Here is a 17848-nt window from a genome sequence, read left to right as displayed (position 1 = left end):
CTTTAAAACAATTTTTATTTTCTCATTTAAACCAAAACCAGTTTTCACAGGAATATATAAAGGCATTTTTCTTATTTGAAAGTTGGGTTTTTTTCCATAGCATTTCGCTTCAGTAGTACTTACTTCATCAAAAATTTATTTCTTAGCTCCTAGAAATGTGTTTTCTTTCCTCTTTTGTCTGCAACCTTCTCCAACTCAAAAACAGTCTCTTGAGGATCACTATTTCCAGGGCAGAACTCCTACTATGTAAAAATACGTAACCCTCAGGAATATGCTACCTTTGAAATTTTTCAGTTCCAAACAAAAACTCAGGATGTAGAAGCAGCCCAGAAAAGGTGCTTGGGATGAAAATGTTTGATCAGTTTGAGTAAGGGTTGTAACCTCTCATTACAGGCTTTTCATTGTACTGTATGACTTCATTCTCTTTCTACAGATCTGCTACGCCACTTGCTTCTCTAAGGGCTCTTCTTTTCCCTCTCATTTCCCCCCAGTTTTCAATTCTTCGCTTTCTTCAGTCAAATTTCTCTTTTCTCGGAACTTCAGCTTGAGACCTCCATTCCTAAAGTTCTCTTCCCCTCAACATTTCAGTCTGTTAGTCCCAAGCCATGACAAAGTATTTCCTCTTGAGTGAGTGGCAGCTGTGAATTTATAGAAGACCTGTCACAAATGATCACATTGCATAAGAAATTTATGTATGTTAGGAAGCAGGCAACTGGGCTAATGATGAGCTCACAAAAAGCAAGCACAGAGAGAGCAGATCTTTCCATGGGATGAGTGCAGAAGTGATGCTTGGCAGGAATGGGTAAGGACAAGCACAAAAAAAAAAAAGCCAATACCAGAAATAAAACTTAACTAGCAAGAACATCCTAAGTAATGAGAAATCACTTGGTAAGTACATCAATGGTAAGAGGAAGTCAAAAGTAAGTGGCTTACTCATCAGAGAGAGAAAGCTATCGACTGGTGCCAGAGAGGGCTCAGACTGCCTCAGGCTTTCTTTGCACCAGTCTTGGCTAAAAGAGGTCACTTTTGATCAGGTGACTGGTGTAATACACATTAATGACTAGGGAATAAGGCTTCAGCCCAAGCTGGGCTAGAACCAGTTACAAGAGAGTACTTTTGGCTGCACTTTATGCCAGGGTAGTGAAGGAAGTGTCTCAAGCAGCTCTGGAAACACTAGTATTTATCTATGAGAATCCAGGGAAGATGGCCAAGAAATAAGCAAACTGATGACTGTCCTTAAAAGTGGCATTTGAAAAGAAATAAATAAGCCAGATTTTAGCCCCAGAAAAACATCTAGTACAAAAAGACACACAATTTGTATACAGGTAGAAGGAAACAATAGGATAATCAACTATTAATATGAATTTGTCAGCTAGAAGCTGGGACAATCTGGCCAAATTTCCCTTGGCAATGAGGAGCAGACCATGTTATGGAAGAAGGGAGAGTGGACTCCACTCATCTGTGCCTTGGTTAGGCTCTATGCACGTGCTTATGAGGAAGGTAGTTGAGTTTATTTGAAAAATTTGGGCAGGGCTACAGAAGTTTGGTAATAGCATTGTCAGTGGTTTACAAGCAGGAGGATGGATTATAAATGCAGTTCCAAAGGGGGTATTTTGTTAGCAGCCTTCCAAGCTGGCATTAACTGGGGAGCAACTGCAAACACATCAGAGGATGAAATAAGAATTCAAAATAATCCTAAGAAGTTGCTTGGAAAGCAAAGAATGTGACTGAAAAGCAATGAGAGGAATTGTTTTTGCAGGCAGGGTTACCCCCTGCATGCACAGAGGCTGGGGCACAGCCTGCAGACACCGGCTGAGGAGAGACCAGAAAGCTGTAGGCAGTCAGTGGCCAAAGAGACCGCAGGGAAAGTGGATAAATTGCAGCTGGTCATCTTAAAACATGGCACAGGGACGTGATAGCAGCCATCAGATGTGAAAGGACACTGCAACAGAGAAAGAGGAGACTTTCCTTGGCAGGGACCACCACATTCACATTTCAGTAAGGAATATTCAGAGAGAACGATAAAGTGTCACCTGGAGAGGCTGTAGAGCCTCTGAAACTCTTCCTCAGAGCAGAACCCAGGGAAGCCCCAAAAATGGGACACAGAGCCACACTGAAGTGGTGTAGATGTGAAATCTTTCTGGTGTCCTCTCTAAGACAAAGAGCTAAAGGGAGGAAGGTCCAAGGCATTAATGGTGTACAATAATTTGCCAGCAGAGATCAAATCAAGTACATGAAATTCCATCAGCAACTTGCTCTCCCATTTATATTTGGCAATGACACCCATCCTCTTCTAATGTACACAAGCATTTTCTGCTTACTAGGTGTGTTTATGTGTACAAGCGTATATTGATCTGTTTTCTCTCCTTCCCTTCTTACAAAGGAAAAAAATAACCGCACAGTTCAGTAATGCACGGGCTGTGCTCCACGATGAAAATAGTCGGAGGCACTTACACGCTGAAGTAAATTTAGCTTAACATAAAAATAACCTTCACAAATTTGAAATGCCTGTTTTACAATTAACGTCAGGTGCTAACAGGATATAATTTTCTTCAAAGTGTGTACTAATGTGACAGGCTGACTGAAGCGATGCAGGCACGTCTCCTCGCCGCCCTCTAGGTCTCAGAAATGCCCCCTTCACCTTTCGGTCCTTCCCTCCGAGTCTCGTCCTTTCTTCAGCTACACAGGGTGCTCCTGCGGCTCGGCGATGCGGTGCGCTCCCGCCCAGCCCGCTGCAGCCGCGCTGCGTTATCAGAGGCACGCATACGGTGTAAATAATTGATACGGAGCTAGCGCGCTGCGGAGCCGGAGCGCCTCCGCCTCCTCCTCCTCCTCTTCCCCAGCCCTCGCCCTACCTGCCCCGGCCCGCCGGAGCGCAGCGCGGCCGCGGGGAGGCGCGGAGCCCCCGCCAAGCCGCCCCGCGCCCTCCCCGCCCCGCGGCGCCGGCCCGCCCCCGGCGGCGGCGGGTCCGTGCGGGGGGGCCGGGCCGGGCCGGGCCGGTGGCGCGGCGGGAGCAGGTGCGGCCGCCCGGCACAGCGGGGGCGGAGCGGGGGGCGGTGGCGCCGGGCCGGCAGGTGGGGGCTGCCGGGAGGCGGAGGGCGAGGAGCCGGGCGGGTTTGTCCGCCCGCCTCTGGAGGTGCGGCCGGCGGCACGGCGCGGAGAGCGGGTTGCCGCGGGAGGCGCACGGCGGCGGCGGGGGCGGTGACCGCGTCCGCAGCCCGGGCCGCGGAGGGGCCGGCGGGGCCCCTTGCTGCAGAGCCAGATGTGCGGGACGCGGGACTGCGAGGGGTCGGCGGGGAGGTGCTGGGGGCTGCCGCCGCCGCTGCTGCCGCGGCCGGGGGGGAGCCCTTAGCTGTGCGGGAAGCGGGGAAGCCGCGTCGGGAGCTGTTATTTTCTTCTCCTCCTTCCTTTGCCTTGCCTCTCGTCCCTCCTCCCCCTCCTCACCAAAACCGGGAGAGGAGGCGTGTTCGGTGCCTTGCTGCACCGGTTTTGCTTGGTTTGTTGTTGCAGGGTTTGGTTCGCAGGGTGGCTGGCTTTTTTCTCTTTTTTCTCTTTTCTCTTCCAACCTCCCCGCCTTCTCCCTTCCTCTCCTTTGGCCCATCGCATGCTCGGATCCGGCTGGATCCTTTCTTGTATTTTCGGCGGTGCCTCTCGGAAGGGGGAAGGGAGAGCTGGGATGAGTGCAGCTTGACGCACAGGAGAGGAGAGGGGGGGCACCGCCGGCAGCTGCAGCGGTTCGTGGCCGCAGGGTGCGGGTGAGGAACGGAGCGAGCGAGGGGCTCCCTCGGTGCCTCCCCCTTTCTTCGCCCCTGTCCTTCCTCCCCTCCTCCCTCTCTCCCTCCCCCATCCGTCTCCTGCCGGGTCCGGCTGGGAGCGTGTGTGCAATATCTTACGTTGCAAGGTGTGTGTGCGTGCGCGGAGCAGAGGGAAGGGAAGGACTCTCGAGGGAGCCGGGGCTGCCCCGGCCCCCCCCTATGTGAGCCTCCCCGGGCGGCTGGATGGCGATAGACCGACGCCGTGAGGCGGGCGGCGGGGGCCGGCCGCTGCCGGAGGAGAACGGCTCGGTGCCGGGGGCCGTGGGGGGGGGCGCCGCCGCCCCCCCGGGGCCGCCCCCCGCCCTCGCCGCCGGGGCCGGGATCCCGGGGGTGCCGGTGCCGCCGCCCGCAGCCGCCTGCAGCCCGCTGCTCCTCGACTACGACGGCTCGGTGCTACCCTTCCTTGGGGGGCTGGGCGGCCGGTACCAGCGGACCCTGGTGCTGCTCACCTGGGTCCCGGCGCTCGTCATCGGCTTCAGCAAGTTCTCGGACTCCTTCCTCCTGGACCAGCCCGACTTCTGGTGCCGGGAGGCGGACGGGCAGGGCAACTGGAGCGAGACCCTGGCGCCGATCCACGCCAACCACAGCGGCAACGGGAGCATCTTCCCCCCGCCCGGGCTGCCCACCCCCGCGGGGGGCAACGCCAGCGAGTGCGGCTGCCGCGAGTGGCACTACCGCATCCGAGCCGGCCTCGTCCAAAACGTCGTGAGCAAGGTGAGAAAGGCGACTTCCCTCGGCCCCCCTCCTCGTCCCGCCCTCATGGACCCGCGCCTTCCAAGGCACGGACACGACACGAATCTGTCCTTGCGTGCTGCGGCTGGGTCAGTCGAGTCCCTGCTGGTTAGCCTCCCACCCGGAGAAAGTCAATCCCGCAGCCCTTTCCCTCCCGGGGTGTCACACGAGGTGTCCAGCCTGTGGACTTGTACCCGCACGCTGGTTGGGGCACTCAGCTGCAAAGTTATGTCCTGAAACGGGATCCTGTGTGTGTCTCATCGGGTTCCTGGTACTTTCCTGCTGTCTCTGGGTGTCTGTGCGAAAGATGCTGTAGGCATGTCCCCCGCCGATAAGGGGAAAGGGTTGCAGAGAGGGCTCCAGTTGATCTTTGTAGAAGTATGCTAAAGCAGCCCTACACGTGAAAAACCAGGTTGGTTTTTGGGAAGAAATGGTGGCTGTTGTGAGTGAAATAAGACAAAAGTTCTCCTGAATTCTTCCGGTTTTGTACTTATCCTCTTGAGAACTGTTTTGGCAGAGCAATTAAAGAAATGTCTCACACAAGATGTTTTACTCCAGAAGCAGAAAGTGCATGCTGCTGTGTTTTGTGTTTCCCCGTATAATTACTAAAGTGGAAAATTCTTATTGAAGGGACTGTGCCACTTACTGTTCTCTCTTCATATTTGCTGGGTAGTGCATAACAAAAAATCACCTTCCCTTTTCACCTGAAAGCTTTTGCTTGTTTATAGTGTCGGACCTGCAAAAGCCCTGCTGACTGCAGATGGGCCTTATTGATATTAACAGGCAGCTGGAGCTCCTGGAAATGTAAAATGAAATGGTTACACAAGGGAAGTAGTTCCCTTATTCTCAAGACCCCCTCCTAAGATCAGCAAAAATTACTTCCTGCCTGGGAACAGTGTTTTAGCTTAACTGTGTTTATCTAGCTGGGATAAAGAAACGAGGCAACAATCAGATGAACAACATAATTGTGCTTTGGTCAGCCAGCATGCACTTACATTGAACCATTGAAAATCATTTCGCTTTCTCTTTGTGTCCCTTGAAGGAGTGTGCAAGAGGGAAAAAGAAAATCCCTCAATACCTTGAACCCAGAATGGATTAAAAAGGAGAATAACCCAGCTACTACACTCCTTTCGTGAGAGAAACATAGGTACATGTTGGATCTGAATGGTTTGTGATACAGAAATGTATAAGAAAATTAGACATTTAAAAAGGTCAGAAGGTTTTCTTCTGTTTATATCCAGAGACTGAGCTATTCATATGTTTGGGGCTTTAACACTGAAGTTTTGGCATGAAAAAATTATCTTGAAATTTTTTTTTTAGTCTAAACTTCAAAAAAATTTTTTGGAAATGTTTGAATCTTTTGAAGGTCATCGTCAAGCTGGCCACAAAAGGTCAAGGAAGAGTTAGTTTGCTGTCTTGCATGCTTCTTTAGAGATAATAAAAAAAGTGTTCTTTGGAAGAACTTGTGGTAAAGGGCAGATCAATTTTAAGGGATAAACAAACATCTGTGGCCCCTGCTGTCTTGTTTTCTATTAGAAAGAAAAATAATCATCTTTTGAGACTATGAGTTTTTCCAGTGTGGAGTTTTTATTTTTATTGTATGCTCACTTCCAAAAACCTGGCAGCTTTTTTGCTTTGATTTGTAATCCCATGTAATTATAATTAGATTGTTTTCTCAGGGTCAGGATTCCTCCTTAGTTTGTGCTTTGGTTTTGTTTTGCGGGCTTTCTGTGTGGGTGTGCTGCCTGTTTTTACTCTAATGAAGAAAGAGAGGAAAAACCCAGACAGAGCACCATCATAGCTTGATTTGGACTTCATTTCTTATCGATCCCCAGGAGCTCTGATACAGTGGGAGCAATTCTTGTAACTGCTGATTCCTCTTACATGCATCTCACTGTCCTTTGTGAGAAAGAGCTGCTCTGGGTGAATTCAAGAGACTGGATGTTCAGATCACCCTTAACTCTCCCCAAAAATACATTTATTTCTGTAATGTATTATGCAATGTTCTCATCTTTCTAAACAGAGTTTTATTAAATCTTAGTCTAATATATGCTCATCTGTGTAGTAGCCAGGGGTTATATTGAAATATCGTAAAGAGAGCCAAAAGTATATTAATAAAAAATGTACTTTTGTTTGGCAAGTAAATCCTCTTGTGCTTACTTTCAGTGGTCTGAGCTAATAGCTGCTGGATGCTCCATCATTGTTTTGTATTCAGAAACAATGAAACAATTCTGGTTACTTAGCACAAAGCATATTTGGTGTACGTGCATATGAGACATCACTATCACTGTTCCCCCCATTCCTCAGGGGCAGGATAGCTGTCCTTAAACTGTGCTAGGTTCCACTGTCTCCATAGCCTCTCTCCTAATGGTACACCCTTCATCAGATGCTGTATCCCTGTGCAGGCGTTCTCAGCTGTCCCTTCCCTGGTGCCCGTTTTCTCCCAGCCTGTGTCATGCTTGGGATTGACAGAGTGGAGGTCTTGCTATTTCCAGCCCTGCTCGGTGCTTTGTTTAGCCCCACTTCTGAGTGTTTGCTGGAGCCAGGGCTGGCCTTGCACCTTTCTTGAAGACGGGCATTGCTGTGTTAGATGCTGTCATTACCCTGACCTGCTTGACTGAGTCACTGGGAACGGTGCTTTTTATAGTGCTGCCAGTCATTAGAACTGGAAATGGTAGTAAAGGACATAGTGCTTATTATTTAACGCTGCTGAAATACATGTAGTGAAGAGGTCAGATGCATAATTTAACCACAGGGATTCCAGTGGCCGTGTTAAATCACCCTTCTGAGCTAATGTCCTGACTTGGCACATAAATCTTGGTCTTTAGCTTGGTTTGTACATAAATATCTTCCCTTAGCACAATACACTTGCAAGGCTTTTTTACTGCTAAATTTTTTTTTTTAAGTTTTCATCTATTCTTTATCACAACATCAACATCACCATACTGTTATAAACAGAGTGCACGTGTATTTCTTGAGAGGTACACCCTAAACCAGCCCTTAGGCAAATGGCTTGTTTAAAAAAAAGTCTTTTTAATGGTCCATGTATCACCTCACCCGTGTCCAAAGGAAGGATGCTGAGAAACACTGTTTTAATTTTTTTTCTGTGGGGGAACTTGAGATCTCCTTTTAGCCATTTGCAAACTGGTGCTTCAGGTAAATTATTAGCATTAACACAGAGAGCAACATAATGACAACTAAGTGTACATAGCCATGAAGTTTAGCAGGAAGCTGGAGTGCGTGCTCAGCAGGGACTTTTCTAACTCCCTTACTGACTGCTTTAGTGCCTGCACCTTCTGACTACCTACAAAGCCAGCTGTTATCAACATTTTCATGGAAGCTCTTAGTTACAGTATTGATGGTTGTTGGTTTTTTCACTCTGTTACTAGGATGACCCATCCTCTGTGTTTGATTGTATTAAGTGGTGGTGTTGTTTGCTGTTCTGCATGCTGATTTGTATAATGGAGACCAAAAGCTGGTGATGGGCAAGGACTGGGCTTGATTAAATTGCAGAGGTTGATGGCACAGCATCCCTTTGTGTGCACTTGCAATGTTCCAGATAGTTCCACCTCTTGGGGTTGGCGTAAGAGGGAAGTGGTTAGTTGAAGGCTGCATTTTAATCACTTGGAGCAATTATGTAATAATATTTCATGTCTAGTCACAAGGGAATTCCTGTTGTGACTGCTTTTATGCTCCAGATGCCTTGTTTTCCTGCAATGCTGTTTGCTTGGCTCTCAACTTCCCACTTGATTTGGGTTGAGTCATCTTTCCAAAGTAACATGGCAGTCACTTTACCTATTTGCCACTGGTTCAAACATTCTCATGCCAATTTGGCTGAGCCCTTAGCCAATTGTCCCTGCCAAAAAAAGGGGAGCTGAAGTCAGAAGAGCCAAATGGTCCAGGGGCAAGGCTGGCTGAACTCAAATTGGTTTGGTCTGTGACTGGTACTCTTTGCTCCTGCAAGGGGAGATGTCTGTGATTAGCTGGTCTTCCTTCTCCTTGCTTTTATTGCAGTTCTGGCACTTTTCTGGGCATACCTTCATCTGATTCAGCTTGTTAACTTGATAGAAAACTTCCTCTTAAAATAAATCTTTTCTTCTTTTCCTGGGTGTTCTACTGGGTTAATTGAAGTTAAATTGTTCTGTGTAGTAACATGTGCTTTAGTCTGTGGTGTTGTCTTGTGGGATTATTGCTGGTATCTGCAAGTATCCAGAAATGATGAAACAAACAAACAAATTTCTTTGTGATAATAGTGATGATGGATTTGGCACAGCTTGCAGAATAATATTTCTTGGGGTAGAGGATAGGTGTGCATTTTAAATGGACCTTCAGAGTATAGTTATTAATTACTCTGAAGGGATCACTCTGACAAGGTCCTTCCCAAAATAAGAACTGTGTCACCTTTATCCCCTCCCATTTGTGCCTGTAATCTCATTTGTTTCTGCATATTCTCCAGTTGGCTGGTCTCTGCAAAGAGACTTTAGAAATGCTGATGCTTCTTTTTTTTTCCCTGCAACTGACAGGATTTGTCTTGTCAGTGTTAGTTTCTGGCTGACTGGCTTCTACCTAGTCCCAAATCAATGAAAACCTTGAATTATTGTACCCACTGCGGTACTTGGGTCAGAATTGGCAATAATGAAACTACTACATCGTTTTGTTTCCCCTGACCAGATTGAAGGGGGTGTAGGGACCTGCAGGGCAGAGACTTGCAATGGGCAGAAAGTTTATTCTAAATTTCTTTCAGCCAAGGCTTTGGAATGACTCTCAGCCTCTAATGGGTGCTGAACAAGTCCCTGTGGTCAGAGGTATCCAGAAGTACTGCCAGGTCATTGCAAGGTCTACTACTATTTTATTCCATGGCTTCCCAGCTATGCCAGAGATCCCAAAGTATGTTTTTTTTCCTGCTTACCTCTGCAGGTTAGCTGATAAAGAGTCAGTGGTTACTGCTCTGAGCCTTCACAGTCTTGACAAATCTTTTTGTTAAAGTGGAGGCAAAGGGGAGCCATTGGCTTGTCCTGCTGCAGCTGTCCTGGTGCTTGCTTGCACACGCTGAGTGCGGTGACCGAGTCTCCTGATTATCAGGGTGCCATTGAGCAACACCCCGAAAGAGCAGGGCGAGTTTCTGGCTGACTGGTATCAAGGAAGGGGACAGCTGTTTTGGGAACAGCACCTGCAACTTCCCATGTGAAGAAGTGTCCTCTGCCTGTAAACAGCAAATAATCTGATATTTGAAATAACCAAGTCTGATATCATAATGCTTCTTGTTTAGTGAGCCTATAATTGGTTTTACTTATTTGGGGGTGTTTTGTACTGGCCAAAGCCTTTAAAAGCAGTTGGTCTAGAAAACAGAGACTGGATTAAGACCGATACTGACGTTATAACTCAGGTAGTTTTGGGTTTTTGTCTGGCATGGATTCTTTTTCACTACAGGAAACGTGCATGCAGTTCATGTTTATTATCACCCTTAAGATAAAGCGTCTCAGTTACAGGAATCTGATTTCAGCTTACCATAAATAGTTTGTAGCATTTCTAGAGCTAGCAATGATCCTTCAGGAAGGCAATTCTGTATTGAAATATCTTTAAGACATTCTCAGCTATCCAAGGCTTGCTATTGAGCCTTTCATATCAGTCATTTTTTGTATATATGTCAAACAACTGCCTTTTTTTTTTTTTTTTTAAACCTCCTGGATGGACGTGATGTTTGAAATGCTTGGGGTTCTGTTTGTTTTTGTTTCCACTCCCTAATACATCCTGTATCTCTGTCATGTAATTTAAATATACCGACCCTGCCCATGTTGTGACAGAAATTGGTGGCTGTGGTGAATGTTTACCAGCTGTGCAGGCAGTCTAACCCCAAATTTCTGAAATTCACTAACAGTTTTACCTCTTCTTAGCCTGGCTACAAGCCTGCCTTTATAAAAGGTGACCTCGCGGTTTTTTAAAGCACTTGTCAAAGAAAGGAACTGGCACTCAGGAAAGCATATAATTTGGAGCCAGTTCTGATGGTAATGTTGAGATGAGGCTTACAGGACAGCCAAACTTCAGGGGTTCATTTCTTAATGAAACAACATCTGGACTAGCACAAGATTTATGATTTTCTTGAACTTCAAAACTTTGGCCATATTAATGGTGAAAAGTCTTTAATTAAATCTTAACGAATCATTTCTACAGAACTGCTAAATTTAGAAAATGCTGAAAGAGATAAAGTTCTTTTGTGCACCTCATCTTTTGTTTTCTCTGTCAGTCTATTTGTTCCTGCCTGCCTAGCATCCCTGCTCAGGACAGCTACTCTCACTCCCTCCCTTTCATATTCCTTCCTCTTCCCGTTCTTCTTCAGCGCAGCCAGGCTGGCGCTGGCTTACCCACAAGTAACTGTGGAATTAATTAGGCTGAGATCTCACTACGGAACAAAGGACTGGGGTTTGCTGCAGACAATGTGTAGAAGATCAGAGTAGCCTGTTGTAGGAATATGCTGCAGCTTTGCAGCAGTGCTGAGTGTTCAGTTCTTGCACCAAATTCCATCAAAACAGCTTCTCTCAGGTTTTGATCACCTCTACTCAAACATGCGTTTAGCTCTCATAATGTAATTTATTTTTATTTTTTTACCAGCTGACAGCAGATGACTTGTGTGCTTTCTGAATTCCCTGTTAAAGTCAAAGGGGAAAGAAGGAACCTGAAGGAGGGAGAAAGGAGTTTCAACAGCCTTTCAATCCATGTCATCAGGGTGTGTTGCAGAGGTTTCCAGGAAAACCCCATTTCAGTGTCTGATAACTGCTCAGTACTACTGGAGCTGCAGTGGTCCACACCCAGTATTTGTGCTGCGAACCCTACCCCCACACCAGCCTGTAAAAACTGGCAGGCAACAGGGATTAATGCATGTGTTGAGCTGTTCCTGCTGATCCATGCCATGTCACACCTGCTGGGAACGTGCCATAGTTTTGTGGCTATTCCCACGAAGAAGAATCAGTGCTGTGCTTGGTGTGACTGGCATGCTTGGGGTGGAACCTCCTGCCTGTCCTGTGAGCTCATGAGGAGAGGGTAAATGTGCTCTGGGCATGATGGGCTGGGAGGAAAGTTCAGTGTGTAGAACAAGGCTTTGTTAGCATTTTTTGTTTTTTCTTATAATCTGGGAGAGCACCAATTTCTGGTCATTACACTGCAAAACAAGAACAAAAGATTGGGTAAGTGGACGTATCCTGATCCTCATTTCTGGAATGCCTATCTAGATCCCCCAGGAGCAAAGCTGTGAGAATCAGGAATGCTGCTTTTGGGATGCAGAGAGGCGGTATGTTCGCCTTCTCCAGCAGCAAGTGATTTATAGTTACCCTTGTGCATTGTTTTCAGAGCAGGGTGGTCTGGTTCCCTAAAAAAGGTTGTTTGCCTCCAGACAGTGGTGGAGGAATTAATTTTGGCCCAAGTGCTGTCTCCCTGCTACCCTGCAGCACTCTGGAGCTGCCTGCTTTCTTCCTGGCCTTCAGGCCAAAGTCCATGATCATGCAGACGGTGTTGCAACGTCCACCCTACAAATATTATTAAGGACAGGGACTGTAAATTAATCTGTAAGACCTTTTCCCTGCTGTGTCTTCCAGGGCTGTGTAAAATGTTGTCTGCTTGAACAATACAAGCTTGAAAGAGCAGTTTCACCTTCTGATTTGTAAACCAAGTAGAATATTTTTCTTCCTTCTTCCCTACCCTTAATATTTATTTAGGTCTGAATTAATACCAGACCCTGGGGTTTTTTCCCTCTCCTTTTCTTCTTGTCTGCAGTGCAATAGTAGTTTGCAAATGATGAGAGGGCAAGGTCATGGCAGCAATAATTGCATGTCATAGCTAAGGTGTCTGATCTTTTTATCTAAGGTTGCAAGTATTTCTCATGAGGAATGACTTTCTTCTCTTGCCTACCGCTTCACCCTTCTCCATTTCAGAGATTTATGCCATGCTTGCATTTGTTGTTTTTTTTTTACCCCTGGATTTAAAAAAGCCCAACAAGGTAGTAAACTAGGTTTTGCCATGTCAGCCCTGTCAAGCCTGTAACATATTTTGTGCATGCATGTTTTGGCAGCCTGAAAAATACCAGTCCACAAAGCATTAACTTATTTTTGATAATGAGATGATAGTGAATGTTAATATTTAACTACAATGTTGCAGAGTTTTTTATGTGTGGCTTCTATTTACAGGGCTTAGACCGGTTCTAAATACAAATTCGATAGCTAGTTTGACTTTTTTAGTTTGGTTGCAAAGTCAGTCCCAGCAGCACTCGCCTCATCCAGAATAAATGTCGTTGTCGGCTGAAAACTGAGGAATGGTACCCAAATGCCACTTTTCTCAGTGTGTCTCAGTCCTAGGGATGGGCGTGGTTGCTCATGGTCTTTCCATGCAACCAGGGGCAGGTAGGCAGCTACAAGGTATTAAAGCAAAGACTAGATTGAAAATTAAAGCCAGTTTCGTGGCGAAATCTTCTAATCATGTCAGAATACATGCAGAAGTTACTTAGTTGCAGCAGAGAGATGTAAAAGAGGTATGGAAATATCCTGCTGCTTCTCTGTGGAAAATTATTAATAGAGTATTATGAATACTGTGCAGGAAAGCTGCAAGCAAGATTTTTTTATCTCCCAACTCTTTGATGTTAGATGACATTATGAAGTTGGGAAAAACTAAGCAGATCACTAAGCTGAGAAACAAGTTAGTTGACTAATCTCTGGATGGTGAAGGCTGGAAAAGATCTAAATGTCTCAGAATAAAGGGAACTCCTACTAAAAATAAAAGAAGTAGTGATGGAGAAGTGGGTGGTACGTGGATGCTACAAAAGTTGATTTAATCATGTTGAGTATTCAGAAGATTGTCATATGATTAACAAATTGTATTTTAATTGTTAGTGTATTAGCGATTATTATTTACTTAGTGAATTTCCTTCTTCCCTCTCCCAGGGGGGAAAAGAAACAGATCTGTGATGAGAGCAAGTTTTGGGAATAGAAAAGATGATTGCTCCTGACTCAAGTGTGAAGTTGAGCGGTAGATGAAATTTTTCAGCTCTGCATTATCTTGGAATTCTCTTGATGTGCCCAGTGGAGAGCTTGGAGGGTCTTTTTTGCTTATGGCATAGACTAGGGAAGAATTTAATGCAGAACACTAAATTTAAAATATTTTCCAAGTTAATTTACTGGCACTGAAATGGAGTCAATGTGTGTCCTTTTGCATATTTGAAATTCTCAGCTTATCTTGTGACTGCAATGTAGCTTGAGCCCTCTCTTCACGCTAGGGATATGTCCCTTAAAGGTGAGCCATGACTGAAAGGCTTTTAGAAAGGTCTTTTGGCTGCCTAGGGGGGAATGGAGCCATGCAAATACTGCTTATGAGGAGGAGAGAGTCTCCCTGTGGGGCACAGTGGGCACAGCTTGCTTACTCTGAGGTAATTAATATAAGAGGCACTGTGCCTCTGCCTCTCCAGTTTCAAGCAGCTTGAGGAAACCTGTGCCTTAGGCTTCCCATAATGATGATGGAGTCAAAGTTTTCACACCAGGAGGAAGTGCTGTGTTCTGTATCAGTGTTCACACGGTAATGCGTGGCACCTAGCCTTTGTGCTGTATTTTTAAGGCTGAAATACCAGACTAAAAAATATGCACCTAAAAAATGAATGCAGAAATTACACAGCTAAGACGAGCATATCAGAAAATTGTGGTTTTGAAGGAGATGTATTTTAGCAACTTTAGCTATGTTAAACTTCAGAAACCATTGAAGAAACTTGTGAAGTCCATGGTTATGCAGCCCTGCACTATTTTGTGGGGATGGAAGCTGTTTTCATATGTTCATATTATACTGCACAATCTAATTATATCTTTCTTGGAAGACAGCTAAGCACATGTCCCCCAGCTCATGTGCCACCCCCTATGTTTCTCCCCACTTCTTTCCCTCCCCATGTTCTCAAAACCTTTGTCTTTGTGGTAGTATCAAAAGCAGTTTCTTTGCTTTCCTTTTCAAATGGTGCATTGGCCAGGTGGTCAGTCATGTCCGTAGTTAAAACAACCTGACAGTTTCTGTGTACATGACCTTGTGTTCGCTGTTGACAAGTCATTTTTCTGGGCTGCAGTTATCCTTGCCAGGTGTCTGCTGTGGTCAGAAATGGTTTACTGGTTTCTGAGAATGAAAAGTACAGAAAATGTTGTTCCCACTGTAAGAAAAACAAATTGGATAAGAAGCTGAACCAAACAAGGCCTCGCATCTGTTGAGTTAGAAAGCTCCAGTGTATGGGGATAAAGACCTCAGATTTATTAGAAGTGGGAAGAAGGCAGATGTTGAGCTAAAGGTCATACTGTGGTACCAGCAGTATTTCTCTTGACACCTGAGTAAAAGTTCTTGCAAATCTGGATGGTTATAAACCTCTCAAAATGCCAGTGTGTACTTTCTCAGTAAAAATTTTGTTTTGAAGTATTGAGGTGCTAAGCACTAAGGCACTGGTCAAAGATTTCAGCAAAAGCATCCACTTATGATAAAGCTGAACAATGTTAGATGTACTTGGCTTTTACAGGTCTAGCATGATACAGAGGAAGTAGCTTGAAAGCCAGGTGTTGACTCTGTGTTGGGTTGAGGCATTCCAGTGTAGGTGTGGTGTAGGCTTATTTGAGTGGCTGTTCAAAGAAAACAAACAACACAATCTCTCAATAGCTGGTTTGTTGTTTTTCTTGTGTGTTGTGTTTTTAATGACTCTTCTGGTTTCCAGTCTACTTGCGTCTGATTAAAAAGATAAGGAAAGGTGTCCTTTGGAGAGGTTTGGTTCTGAATGTGGCTGGTAAAAAAAAAGATAAAATTATTAATTTTTATACCTTCTTCTCAAGTCTTACAGGGTTAATTCTATCAGTTTTTTACTCTACTTAATGTTCTTATTTTCAAATGTGATCTTGATATTTCCACTCAGCTGATTGTACTGATGGTCACAAAAATGCCACATGTTCTCAAGAACACTTCATTGACACCTCAAATACAGATTGGGAGTACTTTGCCCAGCTGTGATCTCAAAGGAGAGGGAACCTTACTCTGAACCCTGAAGGTTAAAGCGTTTAAATGCTCTCATGTTGCCAAGGCTGAGAAGGGGATACAGAGATGCCTGTGGTACTAAAACTCCCCCAGCTTTTAGTGTTGCAATTGGGCTGGAGCATCACTCTGGGAGGCTTCTTCTCCAGTCTCCCTTGTGTGGTTGTACTGCACACTTGTTTTCTGTAGAGTTGAGCATCACATCACTTTCTGGATCTCATGCACTTTCTTAAAGATTAAATGTTGCCAGAGTGTCATTTTTTGTGGGGGCTGAGAAAGGGAGGAGAGAAATTATGTCCTTTAGCAGTCTAGAGGGAAATCTTGGTACAGTGGTGTCCTGTGGCTGTAATTATGAGTACTACTCAGATTATTCAGTTCTGTGAAAAGGAATTACTGGTAGGCATATTGTATTAGAACTACTGACTGCTCTGCTTTCCTATTTGTTTTGGGTTTTTTTTAGTAGTGCTTGGTCTGCTGACTTGGAGCTTTTCCTCCAGGAATAAGTGCCTGGAGATTGTTCTGCCTTTTTTTTATGTATATTGTATGAGAAACAGAACTGTATTTTTTTTATTATTTTATTCTTCTTTAAAATAACTTTGGTTCAGGTTGTTGGTTTTTTTTAGGAAAAAAACCACTAAGATAATATGAAGGCATCATAAATTTAAAGTCTCACTGGATAAAGTGTTTGTATAGATGATGCATTCTAGTTATGTGTGGGTAAATTGACAGGTTTGGTTACAAAAAGATAGAACAGGAAGGAGAGGAATAAAGGAAGATGAGATCCAGCATACCTCAGTGATGAAGAATCAATTCTTATTTTCATTTATTGGTCCTAAAATTGTTTTCTAATGAGCAGGCAAGCTGGTGGCTTTTCCCCAGGCAGGGTTAGATGCTGCTGTGGCATACGTGGTATGTAGAGGACAGGGCTCCCCAGGTGGGACCGTCACTCAAGGGACTGGGCAGTCATAGGTGCCGTGTGAGGCATCAAGGACCAAGGCTGCAGCTTGATGCCTGGCTTAGGGCCTTCCATGGCAGCAGCTCTGGTAATCCTCTGGTCTCTTATCTCTGAAACCACTGCAGAGAGCAGTCCCAGCAGAGCTACAATCCACCTGCAGACTGTTTCGGGAAGGGGATGCTTTCTTTCAGTGGCAATCTGGGCATCGAGCATTGGAAGCAGATGTGAGCCCAGAGTGTGGGAAGCAGGGGGTGTGTGTCCATTCTCCTCTTGTGGGCTTTTTGTACCAGACTCTGGGTTAGCATTGTAGCAGAGAATCTCTCCTGTTTTCTCATTGCTCCCTTATAGGACAGAAGGGTCTGCCTTGCATATCTCATGATATGGTGGTGAAGGTAGAACCAGCCAAATCCTCAACAGACATCTTATCTCTTAGCAGTGGGTATTGAGTGTGCTTAGGTACCACAGACAGCATTATGGTCACTGGAGCACAAGGGCTTTTGAGACAAGAGCCCTTAGTTCAGACATCTCGTGTTTGTAGCTACAATCATGCAGCAGACTTTACTTTTATAACTTATAGCAGTGCAAATACTGATGCACCACGTGAGCCCTGTCCATATTTTCACCCCTTGTAAGGAAGTTACATGTTGGTTACTATTGGGGTGTGTTACTTTTTGCCAGGTGTCTTCCCAAGCATCCCATGTTAAAGAGTACTCAATCTTGCAATGAATTATAGTGAGTCACAGTATGGGTGGTGACTCACTGATACCAGTTAAACATTAGGCTCCTGAAGGTATGACTCCTTCAGCTGTGACCAAAATACCCTGTCCCAATGTGAAAAAAACACTTGCAATATATTGCACAGCTGCATAGGTGGCAAATTCTCTATGTTGCTGTACTGCTATGAAAAATTAGCTTTTGCTCTTTTTTGTTCCTTTTCCACCAGTGTATTTTAAATATAGTTATTTCTGTTTTGGCATAAAATACAGTTATTCTTGTTTAGCAGGTCACTTTATGTGATCTCTTTCTTGTATTGGGAGGATGGATGGAGGACAAAAAGACATAAGAAACCCAGGGGCACACAGAAAAATCCCAGGGAAAGTTAAGAAGCATTCCCTTGTCAGGCTCAGCACTGTCAATTCCCTAGTGGGATACCAGGGGATTCAGCCAGAGCAGTTACAGGATTTAATGGTTTCCCTGCTTGTAACAGATTAACCTACCCTTTGCAAGAAGTGGTAGAGGATTACTGTCCAGTCTTCAGCCAAAACAATCTCCCAGTGCAGATTTACTTGGAGTGCCTCTTGAACTGTCATCAGCTCTG

General features: G+C 45.2%; 1 protein-coding gene across 2 annotated transcripts in view; it reads left to right on the top strand.

Annotated features, from left to right (window-relative positions):
• Positions 1-3242: 3242 nt before the first annotated feature.
• Positions 3243-17848, top strand: part of SLC22A23 (solute carrier family 22 member 23) — a 108482-nt gene continuing 93876 nt past the window's right edge. The window contains exon 1 of one of the 2 annotated variants that reach the window (XM_088056591.1): positions 3243-4529. In XM_088056591.1, the coding sequence (XP_087912717.1) occupies positions 3999-4529 (531 nt within the window). In that variant the 5' untranslated portion in view covers positions 3243-3998. The remainder of the gene's footprint in view (positions 4530-17848) is intronic. The other variant, XM_005525351.3, reaches the window with a different exon arrangement.

Source organism: Pseudopodoces humilis, chromosome 1 (genome assembly GCF_049639895.1).
Source record: "Pseudopodoces humilis isolate 2021_Gansu_Grassland_sample_001 chromosome 1, ASM4963989v1, whole genome shotgun sequence".
NCBI classification, from domain to species: domain Eukaryota; kingdom Metazoa; phylum Chordata; class Aves; order Passeriformes; family Paridae; genus Pseudopodoces; species Pseudopodoces humilis.
Note: the sequence above shows the minus strand (reverse complement) of the source record. Positions and strands in the feature narration are given on the sequence as shown.